The sequence below is a fragment of the Bos javanicus genome, chromosome 7 (genome assembly GCF_032452875.1).
Source record: "Bos javanicus breed banteng chromosome 7, ARS-OSU_banteng_1.0, whole genome shotgun sequence".
Taxonomy (NCBI): Eukaryota; Metazoa; Chordata; class Mammalia; order Artiodactyla; family Bovidae; genus Bos; species Bos javanicus.
This window is the reverse complement of record NC_083874.1, coordinates 6,313,407-6,328,080: the sequence shown is the minus strand read 5'-3', so window position 1 is coordinate 6,328,080 and position 14,674 is coordinate 6,313,407. Positions and strand designations below refer to the sequence as shown.

The following is a 14,674-nucleotide window of genomic DNA, read 5'->3' as shown; positions in this document are numbered from 1 at the left end:
CCACTCCAGTACTCCTGCCTGGAAAATCCCATGGATGGAGGAGCCTGGTGTGCTGCAGTCCATGGGGTCGCTAAGAGTCGGACACGACTGAGCGACTTCACTTTCACTTTTCACTTTCATGCATTGGAGAAGGAAATAGCAACCCACTCCAGTGTTCTTGCCTGGAGAATCCCAGGGATGGGGGAGCCTGGTGGGCTGCCATCTATGGGGTCGCACAGAGTCAGACACAACTGAAGCGACTTAGCAGCAGTAGCAACCAGTGGGCGAGGGGATGGTGAAGTGAACATCACTCAGCCGTGTCTGACTCTTTGCAACCCCATGGACTGTACAGTCCATGGAATTCTCCAGGCCAGAATACTGGAGTGGTGTTCTCCAGAAGGTGTTCCCTTCTCTAGGGGATCCTCCCAACGCAGGGGTCAAACACAGATCTCCTGCATTGCACGTGGATTCTTTACCAGCTGAGCTACTACGGAAGCCCTAGAGGGAATGGAGGGGGCAAAATAGGAGTGGGGGAGTAAGATAGACTACAAGGATGTATTGTACAACATGGGAAATATGGCTAATATCTTGTAATAAGTGTAAATAGAGTGTAACCTTTTTAAATTGCATAAAAAATTAAAAATAAAAAAAAGAAATTGAGGACTTCCCTGGTAGTACAGTGGATAAGAATCCTCCTGCCAATGCAGGGCACGTGGGTTCAGTCCCTGGTCCAGGAAGATCCCACATGCCACAGAGCTGCTAACCCCACAAAGCACAACTTCTGTAGCCCTGGCACCTGGAGACTGTGCTCTGCGACAGAGAACCACCACACAGAAGCCTGTGCACCGCAACCAAGAGTCGCCCCTGTTTGCTGCAACTAGAGAGAGCCCACAGCAACCAAGACCCAGTGCAGCCAAAAGAAAGAAAGAAATATTTTAAATAATAAAAAAAGGAAGTTGAAGTGATGTGGCCACAAGCCAAAGATGCCTGGAGCCCCCAGAAGCTGAAAGAGGCAGGGAAGGATGCTCCCCCAAAACCTCTGGAGGGAGCACAGCCTTGGCCACACCTTGATTTCAGACTTCTGGCCCCCAGAACTGTGAGAGAAGAAGGTTCTGTTGTTTGAATCCCCCCAAGTTGTCTTGTTTCCAGCAGCCACAGGGCACTAACCCACTCAGTAACTATGAACTGCTGGTGAAATGATCCTACACATTGGTTGGGTGCCTGGGTTTCCCTGTAGGCTCAGACAGTAAAGAATCTGCCTGCAGTGTAGGAGACCAGGGTTCAATCCCTGGGTCAGGAAGATCCCCTGGGGAAGGGAATGACTACCCACTCCAGGGTTCTTGCTTGGAGAATTCCAAGGACAGAGGAGCCTGGTGGGCTACAATCCATGGGGTCACAAAGCATAGGACACGACTGAGTGACTTACACACTTGGCATTCAGAACGTAGCCATAAGCAAGACAGGCATTGTCTTTGTTTTCAGGAAACCCAAGGTCTAGGATGTGAGGTGGGGATCCTCCTGGTGCACTTGAAGTAGGGGCGAGTGGGTGGAGAGGACAGAAATGGAGGCAGAAGCGGGGAGGGCTCCAGCTGGGGGAGCAGGGCCCCTCCCCTCAACCAGCGTCCCCTCTGTTGCAGAGAGAAGCATCCTGTACACAGAACTCCTGGCCAGACTCCATTTCTTCAGCACTTCACATCCCGGGCTGGTGGGACAGCTGTGCCAACAGGCACAGAGCTGGTTCCGGATGTGCCCACAGCCTGTGCTGGTGCCCCTTGGAGGATTCCTCCAGCCCCCTGGAGGGCCTCTGCGGGCAACCCTCAGCGGCTGTCACAAAGGTAGGTGTCCCCAGCGCAGTCCCTGTCTGCCTGGGGGCAGTGGTTGCAGGCTGCTCTCTGGGGCTCCCCTCTGCCAGCTGGGAAGCCCCAAGGGTGCCAGCTGGGCCTGGCCCTGCTGTCTCATGCTGACTTGACTCCATCTGTCCCCCAGGGACTGTAGACGACTAGTGTAAATACGGCTATTGAGCCCAGAGCAAGCAGATGCTGACTGCCTCTGGGGTCTCGTCACTAAGAGTTCGGTGCCCATCTTACCATAGCTTCTGTGATTTTACAGCCTCATGCTAGTAAGTTTGGAAACTGAAGACTGGCTCCTGCCTGGCCCTGGAGAGGCTGGTGGGACTTTTAGGTTCTCCATGAGACACCAGAATGTCAGGATGAGAGGGTTTTGTTCTCTCCATCCATTTCCAACCCATCTTTCCGTCCGTCCACCCATCATCCCTCTCTTCCTTCCATTTGTCTGCCTTTCCATCCATCCAAACTCCTTCCCTCCCTCTCTTCCTTTCTTCTAACCACTCAGCTATCCATCCGTCTTTCCATTCATCCACCCCTCCCTCCATCTGCCCTTCCTTCCTTTCATCTATCCATCTGTATGTCCTTCCATCCTTCCTTCCCTTCTTCCTTTCCACCCATCTGCCCATCCATCCACCATCAGTTGTCCATATTTCCAATAGTCATCCTTCCTTTCACCATTCTATCCACACCACTTACCTTTCATTTTCCCCAAATTGCCACCTTCTATTTGCTCAAATACCCCTCCTCCCATCCAGACACTCAGCCATTCATCAACTCACCCACCCACCTATCAAATTCATCTACCCTTCTAATACCCATCCGTTCACTAACCCACTCGTGCGGCCAGTCATCTGCCTGTCCACTTACCCGCCAGCCCACCACCACGCATCCAGCCCTTTATCTGCCCACCCACAGCCTCACATTAATCATGAGGCTACTGAACACAAATGGCTTGTTGTTCAAATACCAGCCATTATAACTTGTAGGGAAAGCTACACTCTCAAGGCACAGAGCTTCAAAAAGAGAAATTCTAAGAGACACTTGATACAATGCATGGAAAAAAAAAATGATTTAGGGACAGCTACCAGAATACTGTGTTGAGAAGGATTATAAGACTGAGTCTAACAGGAAAGAATGTACATTTATTACGATACTGATTCTGATGCTGTAACAAAAGCCAACATAGCAATGGCTGAAATAAAAAAGAACTTCATTTGTCTCACACACAACGGTCCATGCATAAATAAAGGTAATACGGTGTCTTCAGGTTGTCAGGGACTCAGACATTTTCAAACTTTTTGCTCTGCCATTTTCAGTGTGAGGTTTGCATTTAATGGCCCAAAATGGCTGCTCCAGCCCTTGCCATCACAGCGGCATTCCAGCCGGGGAAGAGGGAAGAAGTAGACGGCAGTCCCCTTCCCTTCGAGGACACAACCTTGAAGCAGAACTTGTCACTTTTGCTCCTGTTTCACTGGAGAGAACATGGCCATCTTTGATTATAAGGGAGCCTGGGAAATACGCTCTTAGTCTGGGTAGCTACATACTCAACGAAACGTGTGGGCTGTGGATTTTATTACAAAAAGAAGCATGATATCAATAGAATGGCTACTGTAGGGGGTGGGGCCGATCACAGAGCGTGGTGATTGATTGGTGAGATCTGTCCAAGCATAAGGAAAGGCAGTCACAGCGCACACGTTTTTTGGTTTTTCTCATCTCAGTAGGAAAATGTCTTGTGTTTCAGACCCACTGTGCCAGTTGCATGAGCTCTAGTCATGTCGCCCGGTGGTGCTGGTGGTAAAGAATCTGCCTGCCAGTGCAGGAGACATAAGAAACGTGGGTTTGATCCCTGGGTCGGGAAGATCCCCTGGAGGAGAACATGGGAATCCACTCCAGTATTCTTGCCTGGAGAATCCCACGGACCGAGAAGCCTGGTGGGCTACAGTCCACAGGGTCGCAAAGAGTCGGACACCACTGAAGCAATTTAACACATACACACACACGACATGTTGAGGTTGGGAAGCTTCCTACCCACTCTGGGCTTCAGTTTCTTCATTTTTATTTATTTATGGATGTACCATGTGGCTTGCAGGATCTTAGTTTCCTAACCAGGGATCGAACCTGCATCCTCGGCAATGAAAGTGTGGAGTCCTAACCACTGGGCCTCCAGGGAATTCCCAGTTGCTTTGTTTTTAAGATGAAAAGTTTGAGTTCTCATTTCCAAGGTGACACAGTTCGTGAGTGATCACAAATTAAAAAAATAAAAATAAAAAAATAAGGAAAGAAGAGAAAAATCCCACCTCCTCATATCCTGTCCCAGTGAGGTGGAAATACAATCCTGGATTCTCGGACCTGGACTGGCGCTGACTTTAACACCTCCCCCACCATCTTGGCTTTCCTGGTGGCTCAGCAGTAAAGAACCCGCCTGCCAATCAATACAGGAGACACAAGAGATGCGGGTTTGACCCCTGGGTTGGGAAGATTCCCCTGGGAAAGGGAATGGCTACCCACTCCAGTATTCTTGCCTGGAGAATCCCATGGACAGAGGAGCCTGGTGGGCCACAGTCCATGGGGACAGAGTCGGACACAACTGAGTGACTGAGCACGTGGACACCCCAGTTGTAATGACCAGAAATTTCTCCAGACATTTCCCAGTGTGCCCTGGGCGTGTGGGGCAGAATCACCCCTGGGTAGGAATCGCTGAACTAGAGACACTTACGAATGAAGAGTGGTTTAGCCCATCTTCCTGCCTCAGAGCAGCTCAGAGTCTGCATCTGGCGTCTGACAGTGCTGGTTTTAAAATCCCAGCTCTGCCACTTCTAGATGTGTGACTCTGGACAAGGAACTGATTCTGTGCCTCAATTTCCTTATCTGCAAAGTGGGGGAGTATTTCATGGCTGAGAACTCAGACCCATGAGCTCTTGTTTCTGTGTGGCTGCAGGCATCACTGCCATGGCATGGAGCCTGGAGGAGAAGCTGCTGCTGGTTGGCACGCAGGAGGGCATGGTGGCTGTGTGGGACATGGAGGAACAGCAGGTGATCCACATCCTTCCTGGACACACAGGTGAGGCTTGGAAAATGGGGCTGACGATCAGGCTCCTCCTAGAGTCCTGCAGTGATCAGCCAGTTTTCAGGGTCCATTTCCCACCAATTCACTTCTCTGTATAAAAACTGTGGTCTTTGTTCCTGCATCAGCTAGCTACAGCCATGTAACAAAAACCCCAAACAAGAATGCAAATCAGAACAGCCACTGTGGAGAATAGTAAGGAGGTTCCTCAAAAAACTAAAGATTGTTGCCGTATGATCCAGGAATCCTATACCTGGGCATATATCTGTACCATAATTTGAAAAGATACCTGCCTCCCTGTGTTCATAGCAGCAGTATTTAAAATAGCCAAGACTTGGAAGCAACCATCAATGGATTAATAGACAAAGATGTAATATATACAATATATATGAATATTAGCCACAAAAAGAATGAAATAATGCCATTTGCAGCTACACACATGGACCTAGAGATTATCACACTAAGTCAGAAAAAAGACAAATTCTGTATTGTATCACTCATATGTAGAATCTAAAATATGATACAAATGAACTTATATACAAAATAGAAACAGACTCACAGCAAAGAGAACAGACGTGGTTGCCAAGGGTGGGGCTGGGAAAGGGCTGGACGGGAGTTTGGGGTGAGGAGATGCAAACGTGTGTGTAGAGAAAGGATAAACAGCAAGATTCTATTCTATAGCATAGGAACTATATTCAGTGTCCTGTGATAAACCGTGATGGAAAAGAATACGAAAAAGGAAAATGCAAAATCAAGATCACCCCAAACACAGTAGCTTCAAACAATAGCTTATTTAGCTCACCTCTGTGAGTGGGCACTTCCCCGGTGGCTCAAACGGTAGAGTCTGCCTGCAATGCGGGAGACCTGGGTTTAATCCCCGGGTCAGGAAGATCCCCTGGAAAAGGGAATGGCACCCCACCCCAGTAGAATCCCATGGACAGAGAGGCCTGATGGGGCGACAGTCCATGGGGTCGTGAAGAGTCGGGCACGACTGAGCGACTGACACACAGTGTGAGTGGGCGCTCCAGCCCCGTGGCAAGCACTCATGTGCTTTCTGAGGCTGTAGATTTGTGCTTTTGGGGCATTTCTTATACGTGAAATTGTATACTATGTGATCTTGTGCGTCAGTTTTCTTTCTCGCCACTTAACACGTTCGCAGTTCATTTGTATCGTTACAAGCATAGATAGTTTGTTCGCTTGCATTGCTGAATCGTATTCCCTTGTATGCAAGCGACAGGTTTTCAACCATTCGTCACTTGAAGGACATTTACACTGTTCCCAATTTGGGGCTGTTGTGAATAATGCTACTCTGATTCATTGTATCATCATCTTTATACTGTTTAAATGCACTAAAAATATTTCATTTATCTTAATAGATCATATTCCAGAATTTGTTAAATGTTTAAAATTATTTAAACATTTTGTGGCTATTTAGGCTTTTTTTTTTTTTTTTTGGATCTTCCCTGGTGGCTCAGACCGTAAAGCGTCTGCCTACAATATGGAAGACCTGGGTTTGATCCCTGGGTCGGGAAGATCTCCTGGAAAAGGAAATGACAACCCACTGCGGTATTCTTGCCTGGAAAATCCCATGGACGGAGGAACCTGGTTAGGCTACAGTCCGTGGGGTCGCAAAGAGTCGGACACGACTGAGCAGCTTCACTCACTCACTTCACTCAGGCTATTTCTAGTTATCTTCTATTTGGATGATACTGGGATGAATCTGTTTTAACTCTTGGTCAGTATTTTTTTCATTCTGTTTAATATTTCCAGTGAGTGGCACTCTTGACTTGGAAGGTATGAACATTCCTATAGGTTTTGAGAAGTGTCATCATATTGCTTTCCAAACAGGCTGCAACAGATTAAAACACTCCCTAACCCCAAAGTTCTCAGCATTAGATACTTGAATTTTATTCTTTTTGTCTAAGGGGTTGCAGTGGAGTACGTACTGATAGAGTATTGACAAATGAGTCTCTTTATTTTATTATTTTCATCAGGATGGCTATTTTTCCAGAGGATGATTCAATCTCTGTACAGTAGCTGACTCATGGCGACCTTGATTCATTTTTTAAAGTCTTCAAACTCTTATTATTTGTAATCAGAAAAACTCAGTAATCAATTTACTGAAAAAAAAACAAAAACACTGTGTGTGTGTGTTAGTTGTTCAGTCATATCCAGCGTTTTGCGACCCCACAGACTGTAGCCCCACAAGGCTCTTCTGTCCATGGAATTCTCCAGGCCAGAATACTGGAGTGGATTGCCATTCTCTTCTCCAGGGTATCTTCCCAACCCAGGGATCGAACCCGGGTCTCCTGCATTGCAGGAAGATTCTTTACCATCTGAGCCACCAGGAAAGCCCTGAAAACACTGTAGACCTAAGTAATAGGAAAAGTAAAAGTTTCCCATCACATGGTAGGGTGCTAGAGGTCTTTTGTACTGGCTTCTGAGAGTCAACTGTGAAATTTTCAAGAATTAGGAGAGGTGGTCATTCTTTTTCTTAAAAAAAATTTTTTTTTATTGAAGTATAGTTGATTTACAAAGTTGTGTTAATTTCTGCTGTACAGCAGAGTGACTCAGTTATACACATATATGTGTTCTTGTTTACATTCTTTTCCATTGTGGTTTATCCCAGGAAATTGAAAAGTGTTTTCTATGCTCTACAGTAGGACCTTGTTGTTTATCCATTCTGTATGTAAACAGTTGGCATCTACTAATCCCAAACTCCCAGTCCGTCCCTTCCCTGCTGCTGCTACTGCTAAGTCGCTTCAGTCGTGTCTGACTCTGTGCGACCCCATAGACGGCAGCCCACCAGGCTCCCCCATCCCTGGGATTCTCCAGGCAAGAACACTGGAGTGGGTTGCCATTGCCTTCTCCAATGCGTGAAAGTGAAAAGTGAAAGTGAAGTCACTCAGTCATGTCTGACTCTTAGCGACCCCATGGACTGCAGCCTACCAGGCTCCTCCGCCCATGTGATTCTCTAGGCAAGAGTACTGGAGTGGGGTGCCATCGCTTTCTCCGCCATCCCTTCCCTACTCCTTCTCTTCTTTGGCAGTCACTAGTCTGTTCCCTATGTTCAAACAGCCATTCTTAAATGTTAGATTATAGAAACATACGATTAATCAATTCTATTGAAACAAGGTAATAAATACTCAAAACGCATCATTTTCTAAATATTTCACAACACTCTACTCTTATCTCTCTTCTTGGTTATTATATCTGTGTGATATATATGGTTATATATAGACACATAAACTTGTACAACCTGTTTTTTTTTTTGCCTCTTTTTATATCATGTATATATCTCTAGCTCATTTTTATTCATTTTCTTTTTGGCTGTGCTGGGTCTTTGTTGCTGCTCATGGGCTTTCTCTAGCTGTAGTGATCAGGGGCTAATCTACATTGCGATATGCAGGCTCTTCACTGCAGTGGCGTCTCTTGTTGGAGATCACAGGTTCTAGGGCGCGAGGGCTTCAGTAGCTGTGGCGTGTGGACTCAGTTGCTCTGTGACACGTGGAGTCTTCCTCGACCAGGGACTGAACTTGTGTTTTCTGCACTGGCAGGTGGATTCTTAACCACTAGACAACCAAGGGGGTCCACTAATTCATTTTAACAGCAATATAATGGCCTATGTATGGGAAGTATTATAAAGTGTTATTATTTATAAAAACTCTGGTTGAAAACTACCCCAATCTCAAGTAATAAAAATCATTCCAAATACTGGTGCCATGTGAATTCTAAAACAAAATGCCCTTCCTTTACTCTCCCTCGATCCTTCAGTGTTCCCCCAAAAGTGATCAGTGCACACACTCTGTTATATGCCATTAGCAATTTTTTCTCTAGGCTTATGCAGACATAGCTCTGTCTTTTGAGCTCCTGTCAAAAATCACATCGTGCTGTTTTATACACTGGGCTGCAGCTTGCTTTTGTCACAATGTACGTGTGTTAGTCTCTCAGTCGTGTCTGACTCTTTGCAACCCCATGGACTGTAGCCCACCAGGCTTCTCTGCTCATGGAATTCTCCAGGCAAGAATACTGGAGTGGGTTGCCTTTCCCTTCTCCAGGGGAATCTTCCTGGCCCAGGGATCGAACCCAGGTCTCCAGGCAGATTCTTTACCATCTGAGCCACCAAGGAAGCCCAATAGATTGTATCAATGTTTTGTAGAGATTGAGAGTCTGGGCTCCTGGCTGAGATCCTGGCTCAGTTACTTATTAGCCATGTGGCTTTGCATAAGTTACCATCCTAGGCTATGACTCAGTTTCCCCATCTATACAATATGAAAGTGAGTCACTCAGTCATGCCCAACTCTTTTTGACACCATGGACTATGCAGTCTATGGAATTCTCCAGGCCAGAATACTGGAGTGGGTAGCCATCCCCTTCTCCAGTGGATCTTCCTGACCTAGGAATTGAACCAAGGTCTCTCGCATTGCAGGTGGATTCTTTACCACCTGAGTCACAAGGGAAACCCAATGTGATAATAATATTATCTCAAAGAGTTGTTATGAGATTAAAGGAGTTTAATGCATGTTAACAGCTATGCTTGGCACATAGAAAGCACTCAGTAAATATTGGCTATTGTAGTAATAATGACTATTATGGTCAGGTCAGTGCATATATGTATATATGTGTGTGTGTGTGTGTGTGTGGTCAGTCCATGGCATTTTCCCAGCAAGAATACTGTTGTGGGTTGCCATTTCCTTCTCCAGGGCATATATATATATCTCCTTCCTTCTTATTATTTTTAATTCTTGCATAATATTCTTTATACGGGTGTACCATATTATTTGGGCTTCCCTGGTAGCTCAGATGGTAAAGAATCTGCCTGCAGTGCAGGAGACCTGGCTTTGATCTCTAGGTGGGGAAGATCTCCTGAAGAAGGGAATGACTATCCCCTCCAGTACTCTTGCCTGGAGAATTCTATGGACTGAGGAGCCTGGTGGGCTACAGTCCATGGGGTCCCAAAAAGTCAGACGTGACTGAGCAATTAACACACACCATATTATTTAACCAACTCTCTTTTCATAGGTTGTTTTTGGTTTTTTAAATATTTGTTTGTTAATTTATTTTGCTGCGTCGGGTCTCAGTTGAGGCACACAAGATCTTTGACCTTCATTGCAGCATGTGGGATCTGGTTCCTGGACAAGGGATCGAATCCTGGCCCCCTGCACTGGGAGCATGGAGTCTTAGCCACAGACCACCAGGGGAGTTCCAGGATGGGCTTTTCAGTTTTATATTTCTAGTGGAAAAAGAGAATTATCTTCTTTCAGGCTGCTGTTAAAGAGGAAAGATTAAACAAGAAAAAACCTTGAAACGAGGTTCTCTTTTGGAGACAGTTTAACCAGGACCCTGAAGCTTTGGGGCTGGATCAGCCCTTTAAATCCCCCCACACCTGAGAGATCCCAGAACCCGATCGACTTCAGTGTGTGTGACTGCACGTGTTTTTCCCTTTGGGTGTTTTCTTTAATAAAAATTAGAATGGCTTCTGTGCCCTCAGGGTACCCCCTCCATCCATTTTGAACATTAAAAATATACATTAATTTATTTGACTGCACTGGGTGGAATTTTTAGCATGTGGAGTCTAATTCTCTGACCAGGGATTGATTGAACCCGAGCCCCCAGTTTTGGGAGATCGGAGTCTTAGCCACTGGGCCACCAGTTAAGTCCTCAGTTTTTTTTTTTGTTTTGTTTTATTTAGACAATATTGCAATTAAAGTCCTTATCCATCTTCACACACTTACGCTATTATTTCTGTAAGACACCATTTCTAGGAGTGGGATTTCTTAGTCAAATCGTATGCACATTTTTCATGTTTTCTCTCTTTTTCTTAGCTTCTTGTACTAAAAAAAATCTATAGACTCAGAAAAACTTTTGAAATAGTACAAAGAGTTCCCATGTACTTTTATACACCTTCCCAGACTAGCAATGCCTTGTACAACTATAGTATATTATCAAAACCAAGAGGTTGCACATTTTAACTTTAAAAAAATGTCACCAAGTTACATCTTTGCAAGTTTTTTATCAACTTATACTCTAATTGGAGAAGGAAATGGCAACCCACTCCATTGTTCTTGCCTGGAGAATCCCAGGGACAGGGTAACCTGATGGGCTGCGGTCTTTGGGGTCGCACAGAGTTGGACATGGCTGAAGCGACTTAGCAGCAGCATACTCTCATTAGTGGAGTATAAGAATAACTGATTTCTTGTATCTCTGCCAGCACTCCAGCAAGCAATCCATCAAATTTTTGCCAATACAATGGATAATAATAGTACTGGTATTTCATGATGGATTTTTGTGGTTACTAGTGAGGTTGAGTATCACTTTCAAATGCTTATTGTTCACTTGTACTGTTTCTGTAAATTTCTTGTTTATATTCTTTGTCCCGTTTGTGAGTAGGTTATTTGTATTTTTCTTGCTTATTTGTAAGAGCTATTTGTTTATTAGGGAGGGTCTTCACTTATCTGTTATGGACTGCAAATATTTTCTCCCAGTGTGTGATATCTTTCAAGTTTATCCTTCTGAAGTTTTACATTTTTATGCAATCCAATCGGTCAATTTTTCCCCTTTATGTCTTGCAGATTTCATGTTTTTCCTAGAAAAATATCTCTCCACGAGTATGACATTTTCTATAATCTCACTTCGGTTTTTTTGTTAGTTTATTAACTTTAAATACTCCCTAGATGATGAACTTTTATACATTTCAATGATCTGTTTATTAGCGAGTCAACATTTGGGCAAATGATTTAATCCCAACCGGTTGTTTCATTCAGTTTAGTTTTGCCACATTCCGTTATGGTTTCTGATGTGTTCATGTATGCATGCATTTATTTTTGGCTGTACTGGGTCTTCGTTGCTGTGCAGGCGTTTCCTCTTGTTGCGGTGAGCGGGGGCTACTCTTACGGCAGAGCACGGGCCTGAAGGCACACAGGCCTCAGGAGCTGTGGTGCCAGGACTCGGTAGTTGCCGCTCACGGGCTCTAGAGTGAGGCCTCAGTAGTTGCGACTCACAGGCTGAGTTGCTCCTCCACATGTGGAATCCTCCTGGACCAGGGATCGAACCTGTGTCCCCTGCGTTAGCAGGCAAACCCGTAACCTCTGGACCACCAGAAAAGTCCCCACATTCCATTATTTGTAATTCAGACGTGTTCTAATCTGTACATCTCTTCTTTGGTAAACCAGGGATTTCCAAGCCCATAGATGTTTTAGTAGTCAGAAGGTCGAAATGTTCCCAGCTAATGTGCTCTCCTCCACCCTGGTCTGTTGCAGGAGAGGTGAGGTGTGTGGAAGTGTTTGCCCAAGGGACACATGCCATCTCTGCCTCGAAAGACCAGACCTTGCGCTTGTGGGACTTACTGTCTGGCCAGGAGAAATTCACCATTTGGGATGGAGGTTCAAAAGATCCCACTGAATCTCAGACCTGGAGCCTTCGTGTGGATGAAGCAAAGAAGGTTGTGTATTCAGCTTCAGGCTCAAAGGTAACAAATACCTGCCCTGTTGGCAAAGGAAGGCTGAGACCAGAGCAGTCAAAGATGGCACATTGTGTTTATAAGAGGTGTTCCCTGAAATGAGGCTGAAGTACACCACCACTTGAGAGGGTGCCATAAGGGACTTCAAAACTTAGAGTTTTGAAGATTAGATAACCTTGATAGTTCTTTCTGACCTTAAGATTTGAGACCTTTCATAGTATTTAATACAGTCATTTTTAGTGCTATAAATTTCCCTTTGAGCACTGCTTTACCGACACCCTGCAAACTTTGATATGTTATGTTATTTATGTTCTGTTCTAACTATTGCTTCTTGACCTGCATACATATTTCTCAGGAGACAGGTCAGGTGGTCTGGTATTGCCATTTCTTTAAGAATTTTCCAGTTTGTTGGTACATAGTAAGTACCAAATAATTAATAGCTATTAATTGTTCTACAATGAAGTAATAAAAGTAATTGGTACTTGTTAACATGTGAGTAATATTGGTAGTTTATAAGCTCTGCTGTCCAATATGGTGACCACCAGCTATATGTTGCTATCGAGCACTTGAAATGTGGCTACTCCAAATTGAGATGTGCTGTACACAAAGGCCTCCTCAGACAACCATTTTGCCTTTTTTGCATTTCTTTTCCTTGGGGATGGTCTTGATCCCTGCCTCTTGTACAGTGTCATGAACCTCCATCCATAGTTCTTCAGGCACTCTATCTATCAGATCTAATCCCTTGAAACTATTTCTCACTTCCACTGTATAATTATAAGGGATTTGATTTAGGTCATACCTGAATGGTCTAGTGGTTCTCCCTGCTGCTGCTGTTACTACTGCTAAGTCGATTCAGTCGTGTCCGATTCTGTGCAACCCCATAGACGGCAGCCCACCAGTCTCCTCCATCCCTGGGATTCTCCAAGCAAGAATACTGGAGTGGGTTGCCATTTCCTTCTCCAGTGCATGCATGCATGCTAAGTCGCTTCAGTTGTGTCCGACTCTGTGTGACCCCATGGACAGCAGCCCAACAGGCTCCTCCGTCCACAGGATTCTCCAGGCAAGAACACTGGAATGGGTTGCCATCTACTTTCTTCAATTTAAGTCTGAATTTGGCAATATGGAGTTCATGGTCTGTGCCACAGTCAGCTCCCAGTCTTGTTTTTGATGACTGCATAGAGCTTCTCCATCTTTGAATGCAAAGAATATAATCAGTCTGATTTCAGTGTTGACCATCTGGTGATGTCCATGTGTAGTGTCTTCTCTTGTGTTGTTGAAAGAGGGTGTTTGCTATGACCAGTGCATTCTCTTGGCAAAACTCTATTAGCCTTTGCCTTCCTTCATTCTGTACTCCAAGGCCGAATTTGCCTGTTACTCCAGGTGTTTCTTGCCTTCCTACTTTTGCATTCCAGTCCCCTCTAATTAAAAGGACATCTTTCTCAGGTGTTCATTCTAGAAGGTCTTGTAGTCTTCAAAGAACCATTCAACTTCAGCTTCTTCATCATTACTGGTTGGGGTATAGGCTTGGATTACTGTGGTGTTGAATGGTTTGCCTTGAAAACGAACAGAGATCATTCTGTCATTTTTGAGATTGCATCCAAGTACTGCATTTCGGACTCTTTTGTTGACTATGATGGCTACTCCATTTCTTCTAAGGGATTCTTGCCCACAGTAGTAGATATAATGGTCATCCGAGTTAAACTCACCCATTCCAGTCCATTTTAGTTCGCTGATTCCTAGAATGTTGATGTTCACTCTTGCCATCTCCTGTTTGACCACTTCCAATTGCCTTGATTCATGGACCTAACATTCCAGGTTCCTACGCAATATTGCTCTTTACAGCATCGGGCTTTACTTCCATCACCAGTCACATACACAGCAGTGTGTTGTTTTTGCTTTGGCTCCATCTTTTCATTCTTTCTGGAGTTATTTCTCCACTGATTTCCAGTAGCATATTGGGCACCTACCAACCTGGGGAGTTCATCTTTCAGTGACCTATCTTTTTGCCTTTTCATACCGTTCATGGGGTTCTCAAGGCAAGAATACTGAAGTGGTTTGCCATTCCCTTCTCCAGTGGAACACATTTTGTCAGAACTCTCCACCGTGACCTGTCCGTCTTGGGTGGCCCTACACGGCATGGCTCATAGTTTCACTGAATTAGACAAGGCTGTGGTCCATGTGATTAGATTGGTTAGTTTCCTGTGATTATGGTTTTCAGTCTGTCTGCCCTCTGATGGAGAAAGGTAAGAGGCTTATGGAAGCTTCCTGATGGGAGAGAGTGATTGAGGGGAAATTGTTTTGTTCTGATGGGCAGGGCCATGTTCA

General features: G+C 45.0%; 1 protein-coding gene across 2 annotated transcripts in view; it reads left to right on the top strand.

Moving 5' to 3' along the window:
- The window catches only part of NWD1 (NACHT and WD repeat domain containing 1), an 82,433-nt gene that overhangs the window by 42,199 nt on the left and 25,560 nt on the right, over positions 1 to 14,674 (top strand). For both annotated transcript variants that reach the window (XM_061421707.1, XM_061421706.1), the window contains 3 exons: positions 1,617 to 1,814; positions 4,765 to 4,887; positions 12,150 to 12,358. In XM_061421707.1, coding sequence (XP_061277691.1) covers positions 1,617 to 1,814; positions 4,765 to 4,887; positions 12,150 to 12,358 — 530 coding nt within the window. The remainder of the gene's footprint in view (positions 1 to 1,616; positions 1,815 to 4,764; positions 4,888 to 12,149; positions 12,359 to 14,674) is intronic.